Source organism: Ictalurus furcatus, chromosome 8 (assembly GCF_023375685.1).
Source record: "Ictalurus furcatus strain D&B chromosome 8, Billie_1.0, whole genome shotgun sequence".
Taxonomy (NCBI): domain Eukaryota; kingdom Metazoa; phylum Chordata; class Actinopteri; order Siluriformes; family Ictaluridae; genus Ictalurus; species Ictalurus furcatus.
This window is the reverse complement of record NC_071262.1, coordinates 12797714-12819656: the sequence shown is the minus strand read 5'-3', so window position 1 is coordinate 12819656 and position 21943 is coordinate 12797714. Positions and strand designations below refer to the sequence as shown.

General features: G+C 38.9%; 2 protein-coding genes across 2 annotated transcripts; one reads left to right on the top strand and one right to left on the bottom strand.

The window, feature by feature from the left end:
* Positions 1–785: 785 nt before the first annotated feature.
* Positions 786–8169, top strand: ube2a (ubiquitin-conjugating enzyme E2A (RAD6 homolog)). The gene is made up of 6 exons (XM_053630871.1): positions 786–1406; positions 1659–1739; positions 2507–2532; positions 5959–6048; positions 6172–6260; positions 6882–8169. Exons 1-6 carry the CDS (start codon positions 1363–1365, stop codon positions 7008–7010), a joined length of 459 nt encoding a protein of 152 aa, XP_053486846.1. The 5' UTR covers positions 786–1362; the 3' UTR covers positions 7011–8169.
* nkrf (NFKB repressing factor) lies at positions 7500–20292 on the bottom strand. The gene is given in 4 exon segments (XM_053630872.1): positions 7500–11047; positions 19078–19202; positions 19411–19449; positions 19451–20292. Coding segments are annotated over 4 exon segments (2496 nt in total). The 5' UTR covers positions 19567–20292; the 3' UTR covers positions 7500–8831.
* Positions 20293–21943: the final 1651 nt, after the last annotated feature.

The window sequence follows — 21943 nt, the reverse complement described above, 5'->3', positions numbered from 1 at the left end:
AGGATTCAGATTTTAAATGTGTGAATTTATCCCAATTGAGCAAGCCGGTGGTGACGGTGCCAAACAAAAACTCCCTAAGATGTTAAGAGGAAGAAACCTTGAGAGGAACCAGACTCAGAAATTCACCCTAACTCAAATATACTTTGGTAGACAATGAATATAATGATAATTTTGTCCTAAATTAAATATAAAATAAATATAATGAATATTTATGTACCTGCCTATAATATATTTGTATTGTACAGTGTGACTCATACTTGTTCTACTCTTCAGTTTGACCCAATTTGAAACCTCCAATGTAATTTATATAAATAAAATAAATTTTTATTTTATTTTATAAAATGTGTTCTACATTTTTATTGTTTCAATCATACATTGTAAAGTCTAAAATCTACCTTGTCTTGTAACGATCAGTTTAAGCAGTATACAGGTGCATCTCAACAAATTAGAATATTGAGGAAAAGTAATTTCCCCCCCCCCCCCGCTTCAAAAAGCGGAGCCTTCATATATTCTAGATTTTGAGATACTGGATTTTTGATTTCCATAAGCTGTAAGCCGTAGTAATCAAGATTAAAACAAAAAAAAAAGTTTGAAATATTTAATTTTATGTGTAATGAATCTAGAATATATGAAAGTTCCACTTTTTGAGTTAATTTACAGAAAAAATAATTTTTCCATGATGTTCTACTTTGTTGAGATGCATTTGAGATGTATATGGAAATGGAGCTCCAAAGCTATTACTGGGGCTCCTGCTCATGGTATGTGTATGTCTGTGTGCATGTTTGGAAGGTCATGAGTTTAAATCCCAGGACTACCAAGTTGCCACCGCTGGACCCCTAACCCTCAACTGCTCTGTTGTATAAATGAGATGTATGTAATCTGCCAAATGCCATAACAAAATTAGTACTGGTGTTCATTAGAGATGCTGAGCGTGGGCATATATCAGGGAATTTTTTTTTTTTTTTGTCGAATTATATGTATTGTCCAATTAACAAACAAAAAAAACCTAAGGCACTTTCACCCGAACATGAAGGTTGTGTATGTGTGCTTGTTTTTGTTTTGTTTGTTGTTTTGTAAAAGAATGCAGTATGTGTAGTTTGTTCCATTTGTGGCCTAATGCCATCTGTGTTAACTCTTTATAACCCGTCTCCCCCCGCAGGTCCAGTTAAATGGTATAGTCCAGTCTTGAGCGGCTACCTTGCACAAGTTCAGGGAGGGAGGCGACGCTAGTTAGCACGAAGCTAAGCTGAATGTTAACGCGAATCGGATCACCTGAACGCCACAAACTCAGTATTTTACCCGGATTCAAATCAACGGACTGCGATACCTTATGATTAAGTTTTTGTTTTCGAATTAAACAAGATGTCTACCCCAGCACGACGGCGTTTAATGAGGGATTTTAAACGGTAAGCGTTGTAAAAGAAAATAAAAAACAGGGCCTCGGTTGTTTTGAGGGCTGTCGCTAGCTTTAGCTTGCTATCCTGGTAGATCAAACATGGCGGCTGTTTAATGAATTGAAATGAAATAGCAGAGTTATTTAGGTAATATAGTACATCAGCACGCTAAAGATGTCTAATTGGTGAACGCCTTATAAATAATATCATTGCTGTGTTCAGTGTCATGGGATTTTTTTTTTCAACTTGGTTTCCCCCCCCCAGACTGCAGGAGGATCCTCCAGCAGGAGTTAGTGGAGCCCCATCAGAAAATAACATCATGGTCTGGAACGCTGTCATTTTTGGGTAAAGTATCACCGAACACCCTGTAATGAACAGGAGCGACTGTCAGGTGTTTACCTGGCAGCATGCAGTGAGAACATTATTCATCAACTGGCAGTTGCCCAGCCAGCTGTTCTCCATATCCCAGTAAAAAGGTTGCTGGTCAGAGTAGTTTGCTGGTTCACTCTAGGGATGGGCGATATGGACTTAAAACTATATCACAATATTTTCTGGTATTTTATTGTGATAATGATATCAGTGATATAAATATAGTATTGTGCACCACTGTTTTTGGCTACGAGTGATAGCTGTGATCTCGAGAGCCTCAGAAACATAAACATTGATCTAAAAGTAAAACTGATTTTCTATAATCAAACAAGTTCCAGATTGTAGAGGTAGCTCCTCGTTTAGCGATGAACTCCTCCTCAGCTTCACGACCGCCTGCACGTGAGCTGCGAATGGCTCGCACAAAGAAATACACAGAAATCAACTAGTCTTTATTGGTATTATCACGGGAAGATTCATTCTTATTGTGGGGAGAATTTCTATAGGTATATCACAAACGATAAGATGTCACACATCCCTAATTCACACTGGTTCACTGTAGTTATTATCTCATGTTTTGTGTCTATGATGATCACACTGTAAGACAAGATGTTTTGTTACCCACCAAGTTTTGTTTGCCTTCAACTATTCACTGAAGTGTATGTACATGATAGTCTTTTTGGTTCTTGTCTAAGACTGTTTTTTTAAAGACACTAACATACCTTTCAACTCCTTTTGTCTTGTAGTCCAGAGGGGACACCTTTTGAAGATGGTAAGTTAGCTCAGACTTGATCAATTCCTGTTTCGAATTTTGTAAAACAGATAAGACTACTTTTTGTTCTGTTTATGAAATACCAAATTCTAAAATGCAGGGTATTTTGGAGCCCTGTACTACAGGGTGTCCCAGAACGCTCCACACATAGGGACTATGTTTGCCAGCACCATGTCGGTCGTGTCTTCGTCAGTGGATGTTTGCTTCTCGGTCGGTCCGCAACACTTCCAGTTTTGTTGAATTTGTTAATAAGTTTGACCTGTGCGTACAATCGCCGTGCTTCCTGTTAAAGTCCATCACAACCTTGTGACAGCTTGTGATCCAGCCATGAGAATGATTTCAATACGTTCTTCTTTTGTCAAAGGCATTCTTAAAGGCATTCTTATATATATACACACACACACACACACACACACACACACACACACGTGTGTGTGTGTGTGTGTGTGTGTTTTAGCAATTTTGGAGGACATTTTGCTAAAACGTGTTCATTTAGCCTATCTACTGTTTAAAGACTATTGGGACACCCTGTATTTGTGAGTATAGACTTTACAAGAGCCCTGTTGATCATTTGTTATTTGACAAATACGTACGGCAGATTTACTAATTGTAATCATTCCAGAGAGGTTGTCCAGTTCATCGACTGTCGTGTGATTGAATTAGGAGATAACCGCACTCTTTTGTGTTGAATAGAAAGGAGCAAATCTCTGATGGTTTTGAGTGGAATATCTTGACAAAATGAAATTCAGAGAAGCCAGTTATTTGTGATAGAGCTAAGGGCACTGTGAGGGTCCATCTTTAAAACATTAGGAATGGTTCACACATTCATTAAAGGCAGGATCTTTTGTCCTCTGGGTTAGAGCTGTAATGTAATGCTTTACAAAAAAAAATACTGTGCAGCAGCAGGGACAGCTTCAAAGTTTTGTGAAATAGGTTTTAGTTTTTCGTAGGGGTGTACACGTAACACCAGTACGTGCTTTACTTTGATTATGATCTCTAAAATAGCTACTCCAGTAAAGGCTTTTTTTTTACACTAGCATAAGTATTGATATCATTATTACTAGCTGCCGCTCCAGTTGACATATGCACCTATGGGGGGGGGGCAACAAATTCAGAGAAAACATTTCTACTTTATTGTATAGGTGATTTAAAAAATGTTAACATATGACACTGTAACATTATAGCACAAGAAGGTTAGGTTACTATTTACTTCTTTGCTGGTAGTCATTTCACAGGAGATGACAACAGGACTATATAAAGAAAAATGTTAATAGTGAGTGTGAAAAAGTTTTTAATCAGATCCATAATACTCGAAGCAGTTTCTCCCTTAAAACCATGTAATTGAATGTCGTCACTGGTGTCATTTTGTGTCCTCATCTTTGAAAATGCGAGTATGGGGAAATTCCTGTAATTTGAATATATTGTGAAAGCTACAAATATCCTGGACCCTCTAAGCTATTGAGAAATTTTGAGCTCCAGAATAAAAATCTGTCCACCCAGAAGGCATGATGACACAGTTTCGTAATTTTGGCCCAAATCAAAAGCAGTGCCATGGTTACCTTTTTCACCTGTGATATGGGTAGGTTCACTAGAGACATGAATCCTATGAAAGCATTTTTTCCAGCCATTTTTTCCCACCAGTTAGTTGTTTCTAGCCTGGTTTAGGGTTTACCTAAAGTTATATCCAAAGGTGAGTGAAGCATGTAGTATTTAGTTAGAAAAAAAGGGCATTGCTATACCATTGAATTGATGTTTCAGTAGTTTGGGGTGATAAGACTGTTTGTGGGTGATCCTCTTACTTGACTTTGATACTAGGGCAGATAGTTGGCTTCAAGGCTGGAGCTGGATATCGGTGTCGGAGGTCAAGTTAGGAAAGATGTGCCTGCCAGTACAGACAGAGGTCTTTGCATACCAAAAGTCATTTTACATGGCTTTGAAAAACAGTAGTTCTGAAAATGATAGTTAAAGAAACAGTGTCTCACAAGGCATAACATGGTTAATTTCATGGGTGTATTAAAGAGCTAAAACATTAGGCTTACCAATGCTTCCATGTGACCGTACAAAATACTCGCATCTCATTAAAGAAAGCTGTAGACTTGCTCTTTAAATGAAAATAATGTGATTATTGACCGTTAACAAGTCCGAACGAACAAACCTCTTCTTTAAAAAAAAAAAAAAAAAAAAAAAAAAAAAAAAAAAACCCCAACAATGAAACAAACACTGCTGCAGAATAACATTTTGAAACTAGGTGCATCCTTAGAGTTACCACACCATAATACATGTTTGTGCAGAGCTTTTAATAGTATCTGTTTTATTGTTTGCCACCATTTGCATATCCTGTGTTCAGTGGCCTTCAGTCTTAAATCCTTTTTATCTTGAGAATTTACATTTTGAAACTCAATGGCCCTTATTTATTTAAAGTTATGTATGGTCAGTCATAAAACCTGCTTGCTCAGACTTCATTACTCAGTTTTATCTGACTACTCAAAGTCTCGTCTGGTCAGAGTGCGTGTAAATTCTGGTGCAACTTCCGAAAGATGTAAATATTTGCTATTGAAATCAGGTTACAGTAAGTAGAGTAGTATAACTAATAACTTGGTGGATGCTAAACTGGCTGTTTTTGATGTGTTATGTGTATTTTTGCAAGAATCAATCCGTTCGCTTTTGGTGTACATAATATTGACAGGTCTGTGGTCTGTTTCAGTTAGCATGCTAACCTAGGCCAGCTAGTGGCTAATGGGTGTCCTCGGTGTGGGTTTCTTCACTTGTGTACTAGTATACTATATATTTAAATGTCTGCTGTCGGATTAATTTGCACGGTGGAGATGAGCGCAGTTGAAAAAAAAACAAAACAAACTTCCATAATTCTCTATATAAGCATACACGATGGTATTAATTCAATTTAAAAACAAAGAATTGCTGTTTTGATGCATCTGAGAACATGTTTCATTGCCGAAATCTCAGACTCAAGCACATCTGCTTTGCTCAGTATTTTTCCATGCTCCATTTTCTGTCCGATTTTTTCGGATGACTGTGGGCTGCTGAATGCGTTTCTTTTATTGGTGAACTCCCAGAATGCCTACATAATGTAGGGCATCAGTAGCGCTTTATGCATATGACTTGGCAATAAGAGATTAGTGGGTGGGAGCTTGTATCCATGCAGCTGAAGCGGATTCAACAATCGAACTCACATTGGCACTTATTTCATTTCGAACATCAGTTGAATAAATTCAACGCATCCTTCCATGTTCTCAAAAATAATGTCTGTTTTATTTTTTGGGGAGAAATAAAGCAAAACAAGCATTGAAAATGTAATGGCTAAAATGATTCTTTTAATGTTATTTGCTCGTGTGATGTTTTGTGTTGAAGCTTTATTTATTTCATGATCATCATTTAAAAAAAAAAAAAAAAAAAATTTCCCCCCAGGAACTTTCAAACTCACAATAGAATTCACAGAAGAGTATCCGAACAAACCACCCACAGTTCGATTTGTATCCAAAATGTTTCACCCCAATGGTAAGTTTTACTTCACACAATGAATGAATTATTATTTTTTTCCTTTCTTAATACCTTAAGACTTGTTTACTGGAATGTGTATGGGTAAACTCATACATTACATAATTATTTTGCTCTGTTTAGTTTATGCAGATGGTAGTATATGTTTGGACATTCTTCAGAACCGCTGGAGTCCAACATATGATGTTTCTTCAATTTTAACATCTATACAGGTATTTACAGCAAAATCAGCTTTAACACAAAAGGCCTGAGTTATACTTGGTGTGACTACACGTGTGCATGTGGCACTGCTCACATACTTGCCTGTGTACAACATTTGCACATTAAAAATCAACTTGTAATAGTTGGCGTGTCGGAACCAAATCACTTCATATTCATTACACAGACCTGTAAAATCTTTAGTGACTTCATGCCAGTTATTCTGGGACACACATTTATTCCCAATCTAGACCAGAGCTTCTCAAGCTTTTGTAACTAATGTAAGGCCTCGCGCTTTAGCTTCCAATTTCTCCGCGCCCCCCCAGGTTGAGAACCACCATCTAGACAATGGAGAACACGCGTTTGATTAGTGCTAGTAATATGTAATCTGAGAGACTGCTATCGTTCGTTCAGTCCGTTGGGGACATTGTGTGACATTGCGCAATACTGTCCCTGCTATTTATATTGGTACTGCACCACGTGCACCATGTTTTCACACTCGGCCGTGTTGACTGAACACAGAAGCACACGGCAGCCATCAAAAGCAAGTATAAACCTGGCCTAATGTGACGTATTCAAATAACGAAGGTTGCTTTGTGTTCAAGATTTACATGTACATTTCCCCCCCAACGCAGTCTCTACTGGACGAGCCAAACCCAAACAGTCCTGCCAACAGCCAGGCGGCTCAGCTGTACCAGGAGAACAAGCGAGAGTATGAGAAGCGCGTGTCTGCCATTGTGGAACAGAGCTGGCGGGATTGTTGACCCCAAACAGTACAGAGTGTATGGACAATACTCGGCCTCAGCTATCGAGAGGAAAACCCATCACGTAAAGAGTCAAATATATCCACATTATGTTTTGAATACTGTTCTTACTCTGTAGAGTTGTCTTATGTAGCTGTTGCAAGGTTAGAGTGCTGTTGTGTCATGGCCTACCCATCTTCATGCTGAATCCTGCTCGTGGACAATGATGTTTTCTTCATTTAACTGAACGTACCTTGCCATCTCAAGGTTACAAGCCCGCCCTTCTTTGATTTGTGTGTGAAAGCTTTGATCTCTGTGCAGGAGTTTGTCATGAACGTCTATGCTGTCTAGTTTTGGTTTGATCCTAACTGATTACTAACTGGATGCTCAGGTTGTGGGTTCCAGTGAATCAAGCTTTATTGAGGATCCTTGCTTGCATCTATTGGTTTCTTTATATATTTGTTACAAAATACTTTTTTTTTTTTTTTTTTTTTATTGACCTCAGTCCAGTTTTATTGTCAAGGTGTTTGAGGAAGAATGCCAAAGTACAGAATATCATGTCAATCTAAATTTCTTTATTTTAAAACTTACAGATGCTATCACACTTATAATCTGAAAACAGTTTATATATAAAGTTGATGTGCTACAAAAAAAAGGTTTTATTTCTTTTTAAAAATGTATGGGAGTTGATTTAATTTGAAATACAACTGTTTTCCCCAAATTCATGTATAAAAAAGAAAAAAAAGTGTGCTAATATTTTTGAATTTTTTATATATATATATATATATATATGTATGGCTGATAAGAGCTATGCCTTCATTTTAGAAGCCTTTATCCCAAGCCTAGAATCTGAGCTATGAAACACTGATAATGATATTTCCAGTCTATTGATTTTGACTTGTTCAATCCCAATTGCATGACTATTTGGCCATTTCTTCAGTTCTTGCAGTCCCCTCTGGCTTAATTATTTCATTGCCTGGGCATGATGCTGTTTGCGTTTATGTGATATTCATTTGAATTCTTTAGGGTCATCACTTTTCAAATGCACATCCAGAGTTTGAGTTGGATTTGTACTTGTACTCAATGTAAAACTGTACATTTTCTCACTTCTTGTAAATAAACAGTAAATTAATCTGTGAGTTTGTTAACCTGAGGGTGTGCAGAATAACAAGAGCGATTAAAATAAATAAACTAGTGAGATATTGACCAGATTATGTTCTTTAATATACAACAAGCAGACACAATAGATCTCACAAAAAAAAACTTGTGAGCAAAGCACAAATGCTGCTCAGGCATTGGTCTAGGGAAGATAACTAACTTTCAATGATACCATAGGTGTATACAATACCACTAACAATAGTTACCTGACTGTAATGTGACTAATGTGAAACAGTAATTCTTTTCATGATCTGGCATTTTCATTACAGTTTTGGTTAGCATGTAAATGGTCCAGCACAGGAACAGGACATGCTGTTCATCATGAAAATGGAATGTTTTATAGTACATGCTGCCATAGAATTCACTACCAACATTTATGTCTATAAAAATGACAGGATACAAGATAGGACTAATCTTAGTAAGTCGCTTGTGTACAACATAGTGCCTTGCTCAAATTAGTTATAATCCTCAAAATCTATGGCAATACATGAGTGGGGGAAGGAGTGTGCCATAAATAGAATATGATCCTTCTGCCAGGAAGACAGAAGCAACTGATGTTAGTGGACACGCTTTTTTTTTTTTTTTTTTTTGAAAAATACATTTGAAACTGTTTTTGAAACCAATAGACATATGTACATTTGCTCTACTCAGTCGCGGTCACATGTAGGGTTCGTTGAGGTCTAGTCATTCAGGGGCCTGAGGTTTTACCAGTTCATATCGTCCCACCTGACCCTCTTGCAGCAGTTGACCAATCAGCTGATCCTTTTGCACTCTCCGGCTAACCACGAGGAAGCGGTGTCTTCCCTGGCCGTAAGATTTGCTCCGCAGCCCATATTTTTGGGAGACCTGGTGAATTTGCTTACGCTCTTCGTTATTGAGCTCGGTGGAAAATCGCAGGTCATCCTGGCGCTCTGAACAAGCATAAGTGCGTATGATTTCCTCGATATCACGCTTCGTCAAATGACCATGTTTTTCCATGTCCATACCGAGTCCTTCTCTACTAAACTGTTCCTTAACCATGATTGGTTCAGCTATGCCTTCTCCCTCTCGACCCAACCCACCACCTGTCCAGCCCATCTTACGGAGTAACTGGTTACCAATATTGTCTTCCTTTATTTCCTGCTGTGCGGCCTCCTCCCCACCACGAGCCAGAATTTGATTTCGGGAAATGGCGTCTACGTTGCCCTCCTTTCTAAGGTTCGATTTCACCACTGCTTGTGTACGTTTTAGAGTGGCAATGGCCTCCTCGGCTGCAATGTGTTTGACGGTCTTTTTGGGACCAATGCCTTCGGCTACAAACTGACCCTCGATATAGACCTCGCACCTCCAGCGATGGTCTGGTAGCACTGTAAATTTATAGTCTGCAGCCACCTTGTTAAACTGTGCAGTATCGTTAATGATGCAAATGGCATTATCAGAGTTTTCTAGAATAACTAGTTCACTGAGATGTTTCTTTCGCCCACCGTACTGGCCAACACTTCCAACTGTTTGATCAACATTGGGGTATCCTTGAGAGAACTGCTGCTGTTGGTATTGTTCCTGTTGTTCCTGCTGTTGGCGAACTGCCTGGTTCATTCGCAGCTTTTTTACGGCCTCCTCAGCTGCAGTGTGTTTAGAGCTCTTTTTTGTCCCTCTGCCTTGAGCCAAAAGTTCACCTTGCAAGTATACACTACACACCCATGCGCTGCTATTAGGTACTGGATCAAAGGAATAGTCAATTTTCATACGGTTATAGGCAGCAGAATTGTTGAGGATGCAAATGGCGTCATGGGCATTTTCCATGATGACAAACTCTGTCCAATGTTTGCTTTTATCAGGCACATACTGACCCTTGGTACTGGGTGGTGGGCTGTCCTCTGGGTTACGTAGAGGCGGAACTAAGGCAGGGGTGGGTGTGTTCAACTGGCACACTACCAAGTCATTGACATAATTGCGTTTATACAGACGCTGCACTACACGGACCTCCACTGGTTTCATGAAAAGCTTCACAGCCTGCTCTGACGCACGGTCCCTGGCACCATTCTTGCTGCCAGAGTAGCCTGTTGCAAGGTACACACCTGAACATCTCAACTCACATGCATAGCCCTCAGGTGGTACTTTCTTGTTCTTAGGAAGGTCAGATGGAGGAATATCTTTTAAGTTAACATAAATGTACTCAGGGTTAGTTTTACAAGACTGAATGCTGCGGCTGAGAATGAAATTGTAATTTGGACCATCAGGTCCGCCCACGAATGCAGGGTCTCGGAGTGTAACTGCTACAGCAGATAAAACCCTGGTAATTAACCTTTGCTTCTCATCCAGGGTAGTTGGGGGAACTGGGGTTGGCATACATGGTGTCGGGAGAAGGCCAGGACTGGCTCTGCTTGGGCTGTCATAGGCTCTAGTCAAACCTTTGCTAGATGATGGTCTATCCTTACGCCCAAAGCCCAAGCCATGCCGTCCAGAATCCCAGCGTCCAGGCCTTCCCCCTGAATAGCTATCAAATCGGCTTGACTGAGGAGGCGAGTTTGCCTGTCTTGCACTGTGTGCCTCATATCTTGCTGTGTATTCCTGTTGCATTTTTCCCATGAAGTTTGAGGTAGGCCCTCTGCTGCCATAACCAAAACCGCTCTTGTTGCTGAAGGACATGTCCTTGCTTCTACGATCAGCCCAAGAGTCAAAACCATATAATGATGAGGAGGGAGGAGGGCCATAACCATGGCTACTGCTGTGTGGTTGGTCTGGCTCCCTCTGCCTTATGCTATTCACCTCCCCGCTCCTTCGATCTTTCTCGTTTTCTTTTTCATCAGCAAGCCCTAATCCACTGGTGTTGCTGCTGCTGCCACTGACAAAGTATACTGGCTCGAATCGTGGTCTCGGGCCAAATTTGGACACTGGCATCTTCCTCATGGGTTCCTCTCCTAAAATAAACAAGAGAAATGATTTCAGTTCTTATCCTTACCTATAAACTTAATGTTGTATCCAACAAGCAACACAGAGATTCAATATTCAAAGCTTCGTTGTCCTTGTGCAATGAGTGCATTGGGATATTTATTCATTTAAGCTAGCTATGTTACTATAGACAATAGACATGACTACAGAACAAATAAACATTATCAAGAAGTAATAAATATTAAAACCACATGAAATAGCAATATAATCAAATACAATTCTCATTCAATTTATACACCGATTTTTAATAATAGCCATGTAACCAGACTCAAAACACCCTAGTAAATCTACATTAATTGCTTTTATTTTAATAAATAAGCCTCACAAATTTAACCATGTGGCAAGGTCTTGAAGACATGTTTTGCCAAGGTTGGACTGGAAGAACTTGAATGACCTGCAAACAGTCTTGAACTGGGTGAACTCGAATGCAAACTGCGCCCCAGGCCTTCTCGTCCGATATCATTGCCCGACGTCACTATGCTTTAGTGGCTTAATGGGCAGATCCCTAAAGCAATACTCCAAAATCTACTAGAAAGCCTTCTCAGAAAAGCGGAGGTTAACATGACCGCAAAGGAAGACTAAATCTGGAATGGGATGTTCAAAAAGCACAAATGGGTGGCTGTGGCTCAGGTGGTAGAGCGGGTTGTCCATTAATCGTAGGGTTGGAGGTTCAATTCCTGGCCCACATGATTCCACATGCCGAAGTATCCTTAGGCAAGACACTGAACCCCAAGTTGTTCCCGATGGCAAGTTAGCGCCTTGCATGGCAGCTCTGCTACCACTGATTGTGTGTGTGTTTGTGTATGTGTGAGTGAGTAAATGGGTGAATGAGACACAGTGTAAAGCACTTTGGAGAAAAGCTCTATACGAGTGCAGACCACTTACAATTTACCAAATGGGTGTCATGGTCAGGTGTCCACAAACTTTTGCCCATAGTGTATGAATTGTCTGAACATGTTTATGATGGAAATTAGCCCTGGGCAAAAGCAAGGAAAATAGATTTGGCAGCAAACTTGGCATAATTTTCTCCCCCATTTGGCCTTGCCTACTACTCACCAACTCTTCCCGATCACATGACATCTACCAACCGGGGAGAGTGGGGCTAGTACATGCTTCCTCTGAGACATGTGCAGTAGGCATGAGCTCACAGATGCCTGTGATTGGCCAGCGTCACTGAGTGACAGGGGAAACCGAGACAGAGAGAGACAGCTTGGCCAATTCTGCTCTCTTGGACTTCTGGCGTTAAATGGCTGTGGCATTGTAGCGATTCGACCTCACAATCTCTGGACAATAGAGCAGCATTTTTTTTCCAAACGAGGGTCATTTATTTTAAATCGGTGACAAATCAGCATATAGCAATTGAGACTTGAAAAAGAGAAGAGGTGGCCAGTTTCAACTCTGTACACTCCGTAAAGAAGAAGCAGTTTTTCAATACATAGAACACTAGACATAATTAAATCTACTGGACCAAAGGACACAGATTCATTCTTTCTCAAACTTATGACAGAAATGATTGCTGATACTTTAACAGATATGTTCTGATTTATAATAAGAGCAAAATAAGACACAAGAAGAAATTTGCTTTAGTTCTGCAAATGCTGAAGGGGTAACGTGTTATCGGATGTGGCTAATTAAACCCCCCCCCCAAAAAAAAAAAACAAAATCCACTACTGCCCTGTTTCAAAGCTGCCTCAATGGCTAAAATACTTGAGTCCTTGGTTAGCGACTAAGTAGTTCTTAATTAGCAATAATATCTTGACATTTCTCTAGTCCATTTTTTTTTTGGAAACATACAACCAACAAAGTACTTCATGATATTATAAATGACTTGACAGTAAAAATCCTGTGCTATATGTAGTAAAATTAGCACTTAAAAACTAGTTCTTATTTAATTCCATTTTAATCTCATCAGATTTATAGGGGATTTCTCTCACTATAAATGCTCTTGCTTTTAATTGTATCGAAGTGCTGTTTGAAATCGCCAAAGCTCGACTGGAAGAGATTTTAACTACAGTGTGTTAAATAAAGTAATGTGACTACAGTGGTTAAATAAAGTTACAATAATAATAATAATAATAATAATAATAATGTGCAGTACTAGTCTGAAAAAGCAGCACAATTAAGGGCAGCATCATAATGAGTCCAATAATGTGGATTATTGTGTGTAAATGGAGCTGTATAACACAAAAAAAGCATAAAAGCACATATGTAGTGATTTAGAGGTGCAACAGTAGATTTGAACCAGTAAAAACCATGAAAATCCATACATAAAAATAAAAAGATATAAAACATAAAATGGCATCAGCACATGTGTGTAATTTAGAAAACTGCACTCCACAGCAGCCTGCTTGTCTGTGTTTACATGGGCCTCCTGTCAGTCTTTTTATAGACACTCCCCAAAGCTCCTACACCTACCCCCATCTCAGCCTGTTCAGAAAGGAAAACATGGCGGAATCTGGCAAGCACCCAGCACAGACAGATTCTTTTACTGTGAGCAAAGAAACACACAGTGCTTCCAAGAAAATGCAGTAAAACGAGAATAAACACTGGCAGTGCTTTTCCCAGACAGAGTCATTTATTACTTATGAAGGGGATTTCAATGGACATGGAATTAGCAACATTCATCTGTATATGCATCTGTATAAAGGACTGTTTGAAAACTGTTTGAATGGCCTGCTTTACATAAAAATGTATCTTCTTGATTTATTATCACTTAAGTGGCTTTCACAAGGGCAGTTTATTCTGAAACAGAGCAGTTTGCACGAAAAATTGGCAATGTGAAAGATGTCATGTGGACCGGGAAGCACACCGCGATACCGAACCCGAGATTACCTTTAGGAGGTGGTCCGAGAACTAGGCCGTGACTCCTGCGAATGCGAACGCAACTCGTACTCGGGTCCGCACTTGTTCAGGAAGTAAAGTAACCTGAGTGTATGTGTGTGTTTTAGCCGATGACGACATCATTAGGTTCCACAACACACGTGTACCGTGAGTGGCAGGGGAACGGTATGAGACACAGAAGAGGTCCACTGCTGCGCATAATAATTAGAGATGCACTAATGTAAAGGCTATTTTAACACGCTAATCAACCGATAGTTTAAAAACATCCGATAATCAGGGCCGATTATATCCTGTCAATCAAAAGAGAGCGGGAAAACACATCGATTACATGCTGTGTGTAAAGATGTCGTCTCTTGTGTGGAATGACAACAAAACTGCAGTCTGTAATCTCTGCACTACTAAAATTTTACACTGGAAGTGAGCAGCAGTGAAGCGGGAGTTTTTCGGCGTCGAGTCAAATTAAAAAAAAGTTTTCCCCCGCGCTGCACGCGGGCCAGTACACCGTTAAAAGATTTTAATGAAGGTGAGTGCACCAAAAAAGTATATGATATATATAAATGTGTATATATAATCACAGAAAAATATATTTGTAGAGCAGTGTATTTCATATCTAGTTAATGTTAATATATAAAAAAGCTTATATTACATATTACCAGTTTGATGTCAGTGAAGAAGTGGAAATGCTTTTGTTTGTGGTGAGAGAATGTGAGATTAACAGGTTTTTTTTGTTTTTTTTACAGTTCAGTCAATGTTAATATGAATTAATAACATTCAATAAGTTAAGAAATCTTACTTTAATCTTCAGAATTTAGTTCATGTGTTAATGTTAATGAGTAATGTGTTTTCTGTTTATGAGACCAGTTACTGTGAAATAACTTGCTGAAATTGAGAGAATAATGTTTTATTTGCATTTCTTTCAGAATTGTGAAATTTATTATTAATTAAAATTAATAAAAGGCAGAACTATCGGTATCAGATATCACTCTGAATAATCGGTTATCGGTATCGACTGAGAAATTTAGTATCGGTGCATCTCTAAAAAAAAAAAATTGTATACTTATATATATATAGTGAGTCGCGTTGTGTTCTCCATGCGCGTTTGTGATGACGTAAGGTGAATGCAAACGCACTGGAGTTCGATAGAATCAAGCGAGTCTGAAGAAAGGCCAACACTGCGGGGGGCGCCGGGAACAATCGCGCTTGGATTCGGACCGCAGCAAACGTGACCAGTGTGAAAACCACCTTAGACACCCAGGTAACGTGAGGCTTTGGGTGAACCATGTTTAGAGAAATGTATATAACTTCAGCTAATACCTGTAGAGATAAGTAGAGCTGCAACAACTAATAGATAAAAGCAATTACAATCGATTATGAAAATCGTTGTCAACGAATCTCATTATCGATTAGTTGGTCTGCGCGCAGCACAGGGTGCGTTTACTCACCAAGTTACTTCTGATCCGAAAACACGCATCGGAGAGTAAATACTAAAGTTGTGTTCCAAATGACGTACTATACACTTACACTATGCACCGTGTACTCTACCGTCTAGTGTGCGGATTTTAGAAAGGTAATATCCTCTCAAATGGAACAGTAGCATTTGTTTTGTTTCTTTTACTAACTGGAAAAAAAAGTGGCACATGACGTCATACGTATGTAACACAATGCTGCTAGCTTTAGCCGTTACCCAGAGTCAACGAAAATAAATTTCCTGTTTACTGTTTGACAACGTTATCTTTTATACCCAACATGACCTGTCATCACACGGAGGCGTAACGCTGGGGAACATTTTATATTAAATGCCGCAGAGAAGACTGTACCATGTAAACTTTATAAAGCAGAGTTTGTGTAGCACGGAAGTACGACAGTGAAGCACGAGCACAAACTTCTGTTTATATCCAAAATGCTCCACTATGTGCAAGGGGTTGGGGAAGCTGGTGCGAGCTGCTTAAAATGTTTAATTCCCGCTTATTGTCATTATATGCTGTGTATACCCTTGCAGTGTAACTTCTGTCGTTTATTATAACGGAAGTGATGTGTTAGTAACAAGGCCGCTTTGCTCCTCACTCGTGGTGAAGACGCGATGATAAACAGTGGGAGCAGAAATAAGATCTGCAATGTTTAATTAAAACAGTATGATCAAAGTAAACAGAATTAAAACAATATGTCTAAAGGCAGTGAGTAACAGAAACCACAAGGTGCAGTGAAAGGGAGATTTTATTATTAATTTAGGACTTTAGTTTAATTATCTGTGCTTTTTGTGCATCCATTAAAGTAATGCATACATACAAATTATACATACATTCATACACACACACACACACTATATATATAAAAAATTAGACAGTTGTGTTAATGTAAAGTTTTATGAGTGTTTATATTTGTAACACTCAGTTTGTGGATTTTATTTTAAATAAATGCAAAAATGGTACCGAAAGTCCCCCCATCCGATTACTCGATTATAAAAATAATCGTTAGTTGCAGCCCTACAGATAATAATACTAATGATGCTAAATAACAAAACACCATTAGTGGCAGTCAGCTGAAAAACTCATGTGAGCTTATTACAAAGAAAAACAGGGCAGCAAATCACTCTAGACCAGAGGTATTCAAATTGTGGTGTGGGTGAGATGGAAAAGGGAAAAGAAATTAAAAGAACTATTTCAGACCTGCCTACCTTCACATATTTTGCGTAGAAGCTTCACATTTTAACAGCGGAATGCAAAAATATGCAAAAAATACCCCCCATAGACATGTGAATCTGGAATGAGTCACGGTTACACAGGTGGTTTGAACTCTCTGGATGTAAGGTGCGCTGACGTGGTGCCCTCGATTTCTGTTACGTTTAATGGACATTTTTTTAGTTCATTGTGAAAGTGAAATAAGATCCATCAATGTGTGTCTGACTTAACAATCATTAAATAAGTATGTATTAAGTATACCTTTGTTCAACTGTGTTCGATACAACAGGTGTGGTTACAGGTTTCAGCAACATTTCCAGGCAAGCTACTTCTCTAAACCACACAAATAATGCATGGACATTATCTACTCCATAATCCCTTTTCCCTCAGACAGTCTTTGCAATATAACTTACAACAGAAATGGTTCTGTACATCAGAGACACACTGTCTGCACACATGCTTTGCATTTTGTAGGCAAGCAATTTATTAGGATTTAACCTACTGTTATTGTTAATATTCTTATTATTATTCTTATTATTATTATTGAACTGTGGTACATATGTGTGGGATACATGTCTTTATACAGAGTGATCAGCAATAAGGAATCAAATAAAAATTTGTCGAACTATTTACATTTTGGTGAATTGACAACTGCTGCACATCTTTCTTGTATCCATAAATCAATGGAACATTAACCTACGGGGACTTGATCTGTGCCACACGCAAACAGGATACTACAGTATGTTACCATGTGCGATGGCAACCTCATATCTCCAAAAACAAGTACATTAATAATTTATCTCCAACGCTAAAATAATGTTTTACACATCCACTAGTCATGAAACGGATACTACGATTCAATCACCAGTTCATATGAAGACTCTTGACGATGTTGAGTAACAAATCTGAGAAATAGGTGAATGTAAGATGAAAGATAGATATATTGCGAATCTGAAATATGCATGCTCGGCTAAATGCTAGTGCACTTTGCCAGTGGATGTCTCCTTTCCTCCACAGTCTGCTTGGGGCTATGCACACACATCCATGGCTTTCTGGCAAGCATGGGCTGACCTGTCTATTAGGCAGACATTAGCTGTGGCTGATTTGGCCACAGCTAATGCTAACAGAAACAGTAAGTCTTCTTCTCCAGAACCACGAAGCTTGGTCAATTTTGTTCTACTTTGGCACAATGTAACTAGAGACTAGACTTACACTTCTCAGAAAGCATGGGCCTAAACAAAGTATAGGTCAAAGTTGACACATTCCAAATGATGACATTTCTACTCCATCAGGCCAAAATGTCTGAAAGTTGGTATGCATGCCTTGTTGCTCATGGGGAACAAAAAAAGTCTAAAGAACCAATAATGTCCACATCATGGACTTTTTTTCTACAATGATCATTTGTGGAAAACTACAAAAATAAACTTAAAATCTGCCATTGATCCAAACGCATTGAAACGTTATAGCTGTGGGATACATTTCTCTACCATGTCAATTTTGAAATGGTCCGCAACCTTGAGGAGGACTCCGCTATTGCTGCTTGCAGCTATATTTAGATTTAATTCTGATAATTTGCTATAAAATGAGCTTGGCGGCTGTAGAGTACTTTTTAAAAAGTTACACCTGGGTGATCGAATCACAAGTGAACACCCGGGATGCATAGCCGTTCAAATCTGGCATTACGGATGCATTTCCAGTGCCCAGTTGTGATCGGCTCAAACAGCGTTTCTGTTGGAGGAAGGCTGTCATGCAAAGTTATTAAGTCGGTCTTCTGCTGCATTCATTTTCAGTCTGAAACCTCCTGAAACATTTCCTGTATGGACTGTTTCAAAAGTTTTAATCTGGTGGTCTGCTAGCGAAACTTATAAATGAATGAGAGATAAGAGGCATTAAGCGTCCTGTCCGATGCTCCTCCCCCAAGCACGAAGCAGCGTGATTCCTGGTCTAATGAGCCTCTATTGGTGCTTATCACAAAGCTGGGACATTGAGCAGGCTGCCCCCACAATCCCACACGTCTATAAAGGCGAGCAAATAAACAATAATTCTTGTCAATTTGCAATATTTGAAAACAAAAACGGTTTCTCACTCAAAATAATTTATCCTTCATTTGTCGAATGTATGATTCATGGTTGAACCACCACTGGTCATGACAATCCTCGATAATAGTCTAATTGAAGTCTGCTGGACGTTACAGATTCTGGGGTTCTGCATTGTATACATGGGCAGGAACTGGAAGTTAAAAAGCATTAAAAAAAAACACAACAACCAAAAAAAGTCCAATATTGGTTGTACATAACCGATTTAACCGCTAGAGCCCTAATCCTGACAAGTACACCTTTACGTGTTTAATAATGCGTTATTCATGGTGTGGAGTACAAGGCAGACAAATCAAGCTGCATTTGCAGTCGACCTTGTTTACGTGTGTGAACATAGTGCACATTGGTAGAAGTAACAACATCAGGGAGTGCTTTACAACTTACTTCCATCAGATGAATTCGGCCTCTTTTTTGCTTCAGCACTTGAGACTAGTTCATACGAGGGCATTTCGCCAACATGAATCCCCTCTGCCATCTCAAGCACTCGCTGCATCAGTTGTGGGCCATAGCTGCCAGATAGAGCAAAAAAAAATGCATTTATATATGCATTTATAACTTTGCTAATGTCCTACAGAGTTATCGCTTCAACACGGAAATCTGATCACTGTCTGTAGGTGAACTATCGGCGTCAGCCGATATCATAGCAAAATGCTTTATATAATAATTTTTCCTCATCTGGATTTTTTTTTTTATTTCAGAAGAAACCTACAAACCCACCTGCATCTCATGAACACGTGGTTGACCCACACCATGATCTCTGTCACTCGTGTCATAGTTTGCAATGTGTTTGGTTATAAACTGCTTTCTGGCCAACCACTGCTTATCACTTTCGAAGATTTGTCTAAAGTCGTCGATGTTTAAGTCCCTATTCATCGTGTTAAATGTCTAAAAGGTTCCTCCTCTAACGCCATCGCCATGACGCGGGCCAAAGACGGTTCTGCCAGGTCAGTTTCCGGTTGTGCGACTGAAGCATTGTGGGAAACAGAAATATGGCCCGTGTCTGACACCTCAACCTATGTAGCTTCTACTTGCTTGCTGCTGATGGTGGTGGTGGTGTTAGCTTTGCACACACGTATATAGCTCAGCATTTACAGGGACATCATCCCCATCCAATCCCTCTCTCTAGTCGTATTTCAGTGAGACTGCAGTTCTACTTGGCTCTATGATCAAATCAGACAATCTTCCTCGCACATATGACACGTTTGCGGGTTACAGATCGAAAAGACACAGAGCTAACAAACACACATCTGCAGGCTAACTCGTGTGAACTAGCATGCTAGCAAATACCTCCGCCAACACCAAGAGCTCGATAGCTCACGTTTATCACCGCGCAGTTCACTTGTTTTAAAAGCCGCTTCAACGATACACACTTTAAACACAGCTTTACCAAAGCAAGGTAGCGGGGTTAAAAACAAACAAACAAAAAAAAAACACCCAGAGATAAACTCGTCATAATGTTAGCTAGTTAAGCTAAGCTATTTAGCCATTCTGGTTCAATGGGGTGACGCAGTCAAAGCATGTATAATATAATGATTGAAACATATTGTAGTTAATGTGTTGACTTAAATGCGGTCTAAAAAAGATTAATAACGCGAATACTAAAATACAGCGAGCTACGTTACCTTGACGTTGTTGAATTTCCGTGTGTTTATGTGCTGCTGAGGATGAAGCCAGTCTGCAGCCGCACCGCGTCTCCGGTACGCTTTAAAAGTCGCACCAAGACACCAGGCTAATGCTAATGCTAATCCTTAGCAGCAGAGGGCTAAATACAGACCAGTCACACAGTTAGTTATTCAGTTTAATAACAACTCTATTAACGTTAACAGTGCTGTCATTTTTTACACTTTGGGGTGTATATCTTTGTGAAATCAATTCACTTTATGAAGATGAATTGATATTTAAATTACCTAAGGCTTTTTTTGTTGTTGTTGAAAGAAATGCAACAATTTATCTCTTCAAATAATCCATCATGTAGGCCACAATTTTAAAGCAGCCCCTAGTGAAATTATCATTTTGTATAATTAATTAATTAATTAATTGGGTGATGTACAGTTTTGTTTCCAGCAGTTAGTCTAGCCTGGTTAAATATTTGCTTTACTCTAGCCAGCTATGCCACTTCATTTCGAAACATTGAACTGAACAAACACTGAACTTTTATACATCGGTTTATAACTGAGAAAGAGATTTCTGTGACCCTTGAGATTCATGTGCTTTCAAATACATGCTTGTGATGTAAAATGATTGGAAACAAATAATTATTGGGGAAATGATTGGAATCAGTAATTATTTGAAAATGATTGGAAACAGGTTTCCATTCACTTTGAATGGAAACCTGGAACTCGATTACAATATATTCATAAGAAAAATATACGAATAATACAAAAATAGTCCATGCCGATGTAGTGTGATGCGGCGCGATGCAAAGCAGAGTGCTGGTACCATGTAAAAATGGATTATTTTTGTATGACAGCACAGTTTGAAGTATGGTATTCCTTGTGGAAGGTCTGAAAACAAGTTAGTACCTGTTATCACTTACACTATAGCCTCAATAAACAGTTATTCCCTCACAAGCATGTCTCTTGCTCTCTCTCTGTCTTTCTCTCTGTCTCTCTCTCTCTCAAAAACAGCAGCTTTTCATTTTACAGAGATCCTGGAAAGAGTAAATTTCTCTTCCTAAAGACTTTCCGCTGCTGGGAAACTTTGCAAATCATGAAGACTGATACAAAGTGCTGACACCCAAAATTCCTTCAATAAATGTTAGATAAATGTCTCCTAACAAAAAAAAACTTTACAACATCAACGATTGTAGGATTTTATTTGTTAAACACCAACACATTTGGACAAAATCTCTTTAGTATTCATTTGAGATGTTTTGGAGTGTCTGCCATACAAATAGCTGAGAATGAGCATGATTGTTCCTATAGAAACAATAACGTATTAGAATGAGCACATCAATATAAACCTGTCGTTCATGTTACAGCAAGAACTGCTGTCCGAGCGGTGCTTTTATGCAAAAAATAATGCACAGCTTCTGACCAATCAGTGCATCTAAAAAATTTTGAATATCGTGGAAAAGTAATTTTTTCCTGTAATTTAATTGAAAAAGTGGAACTTTCACATATTCTAGATTCATGACACACAAAGTGAAATATTTCAAGACTTTTTTTGTTTTAATCTTGATGATTACAGCTTACAGCTCATGGAAATCAAAAATCCAGTATCTCAAAATATTAGAATAAAGAATTTATAA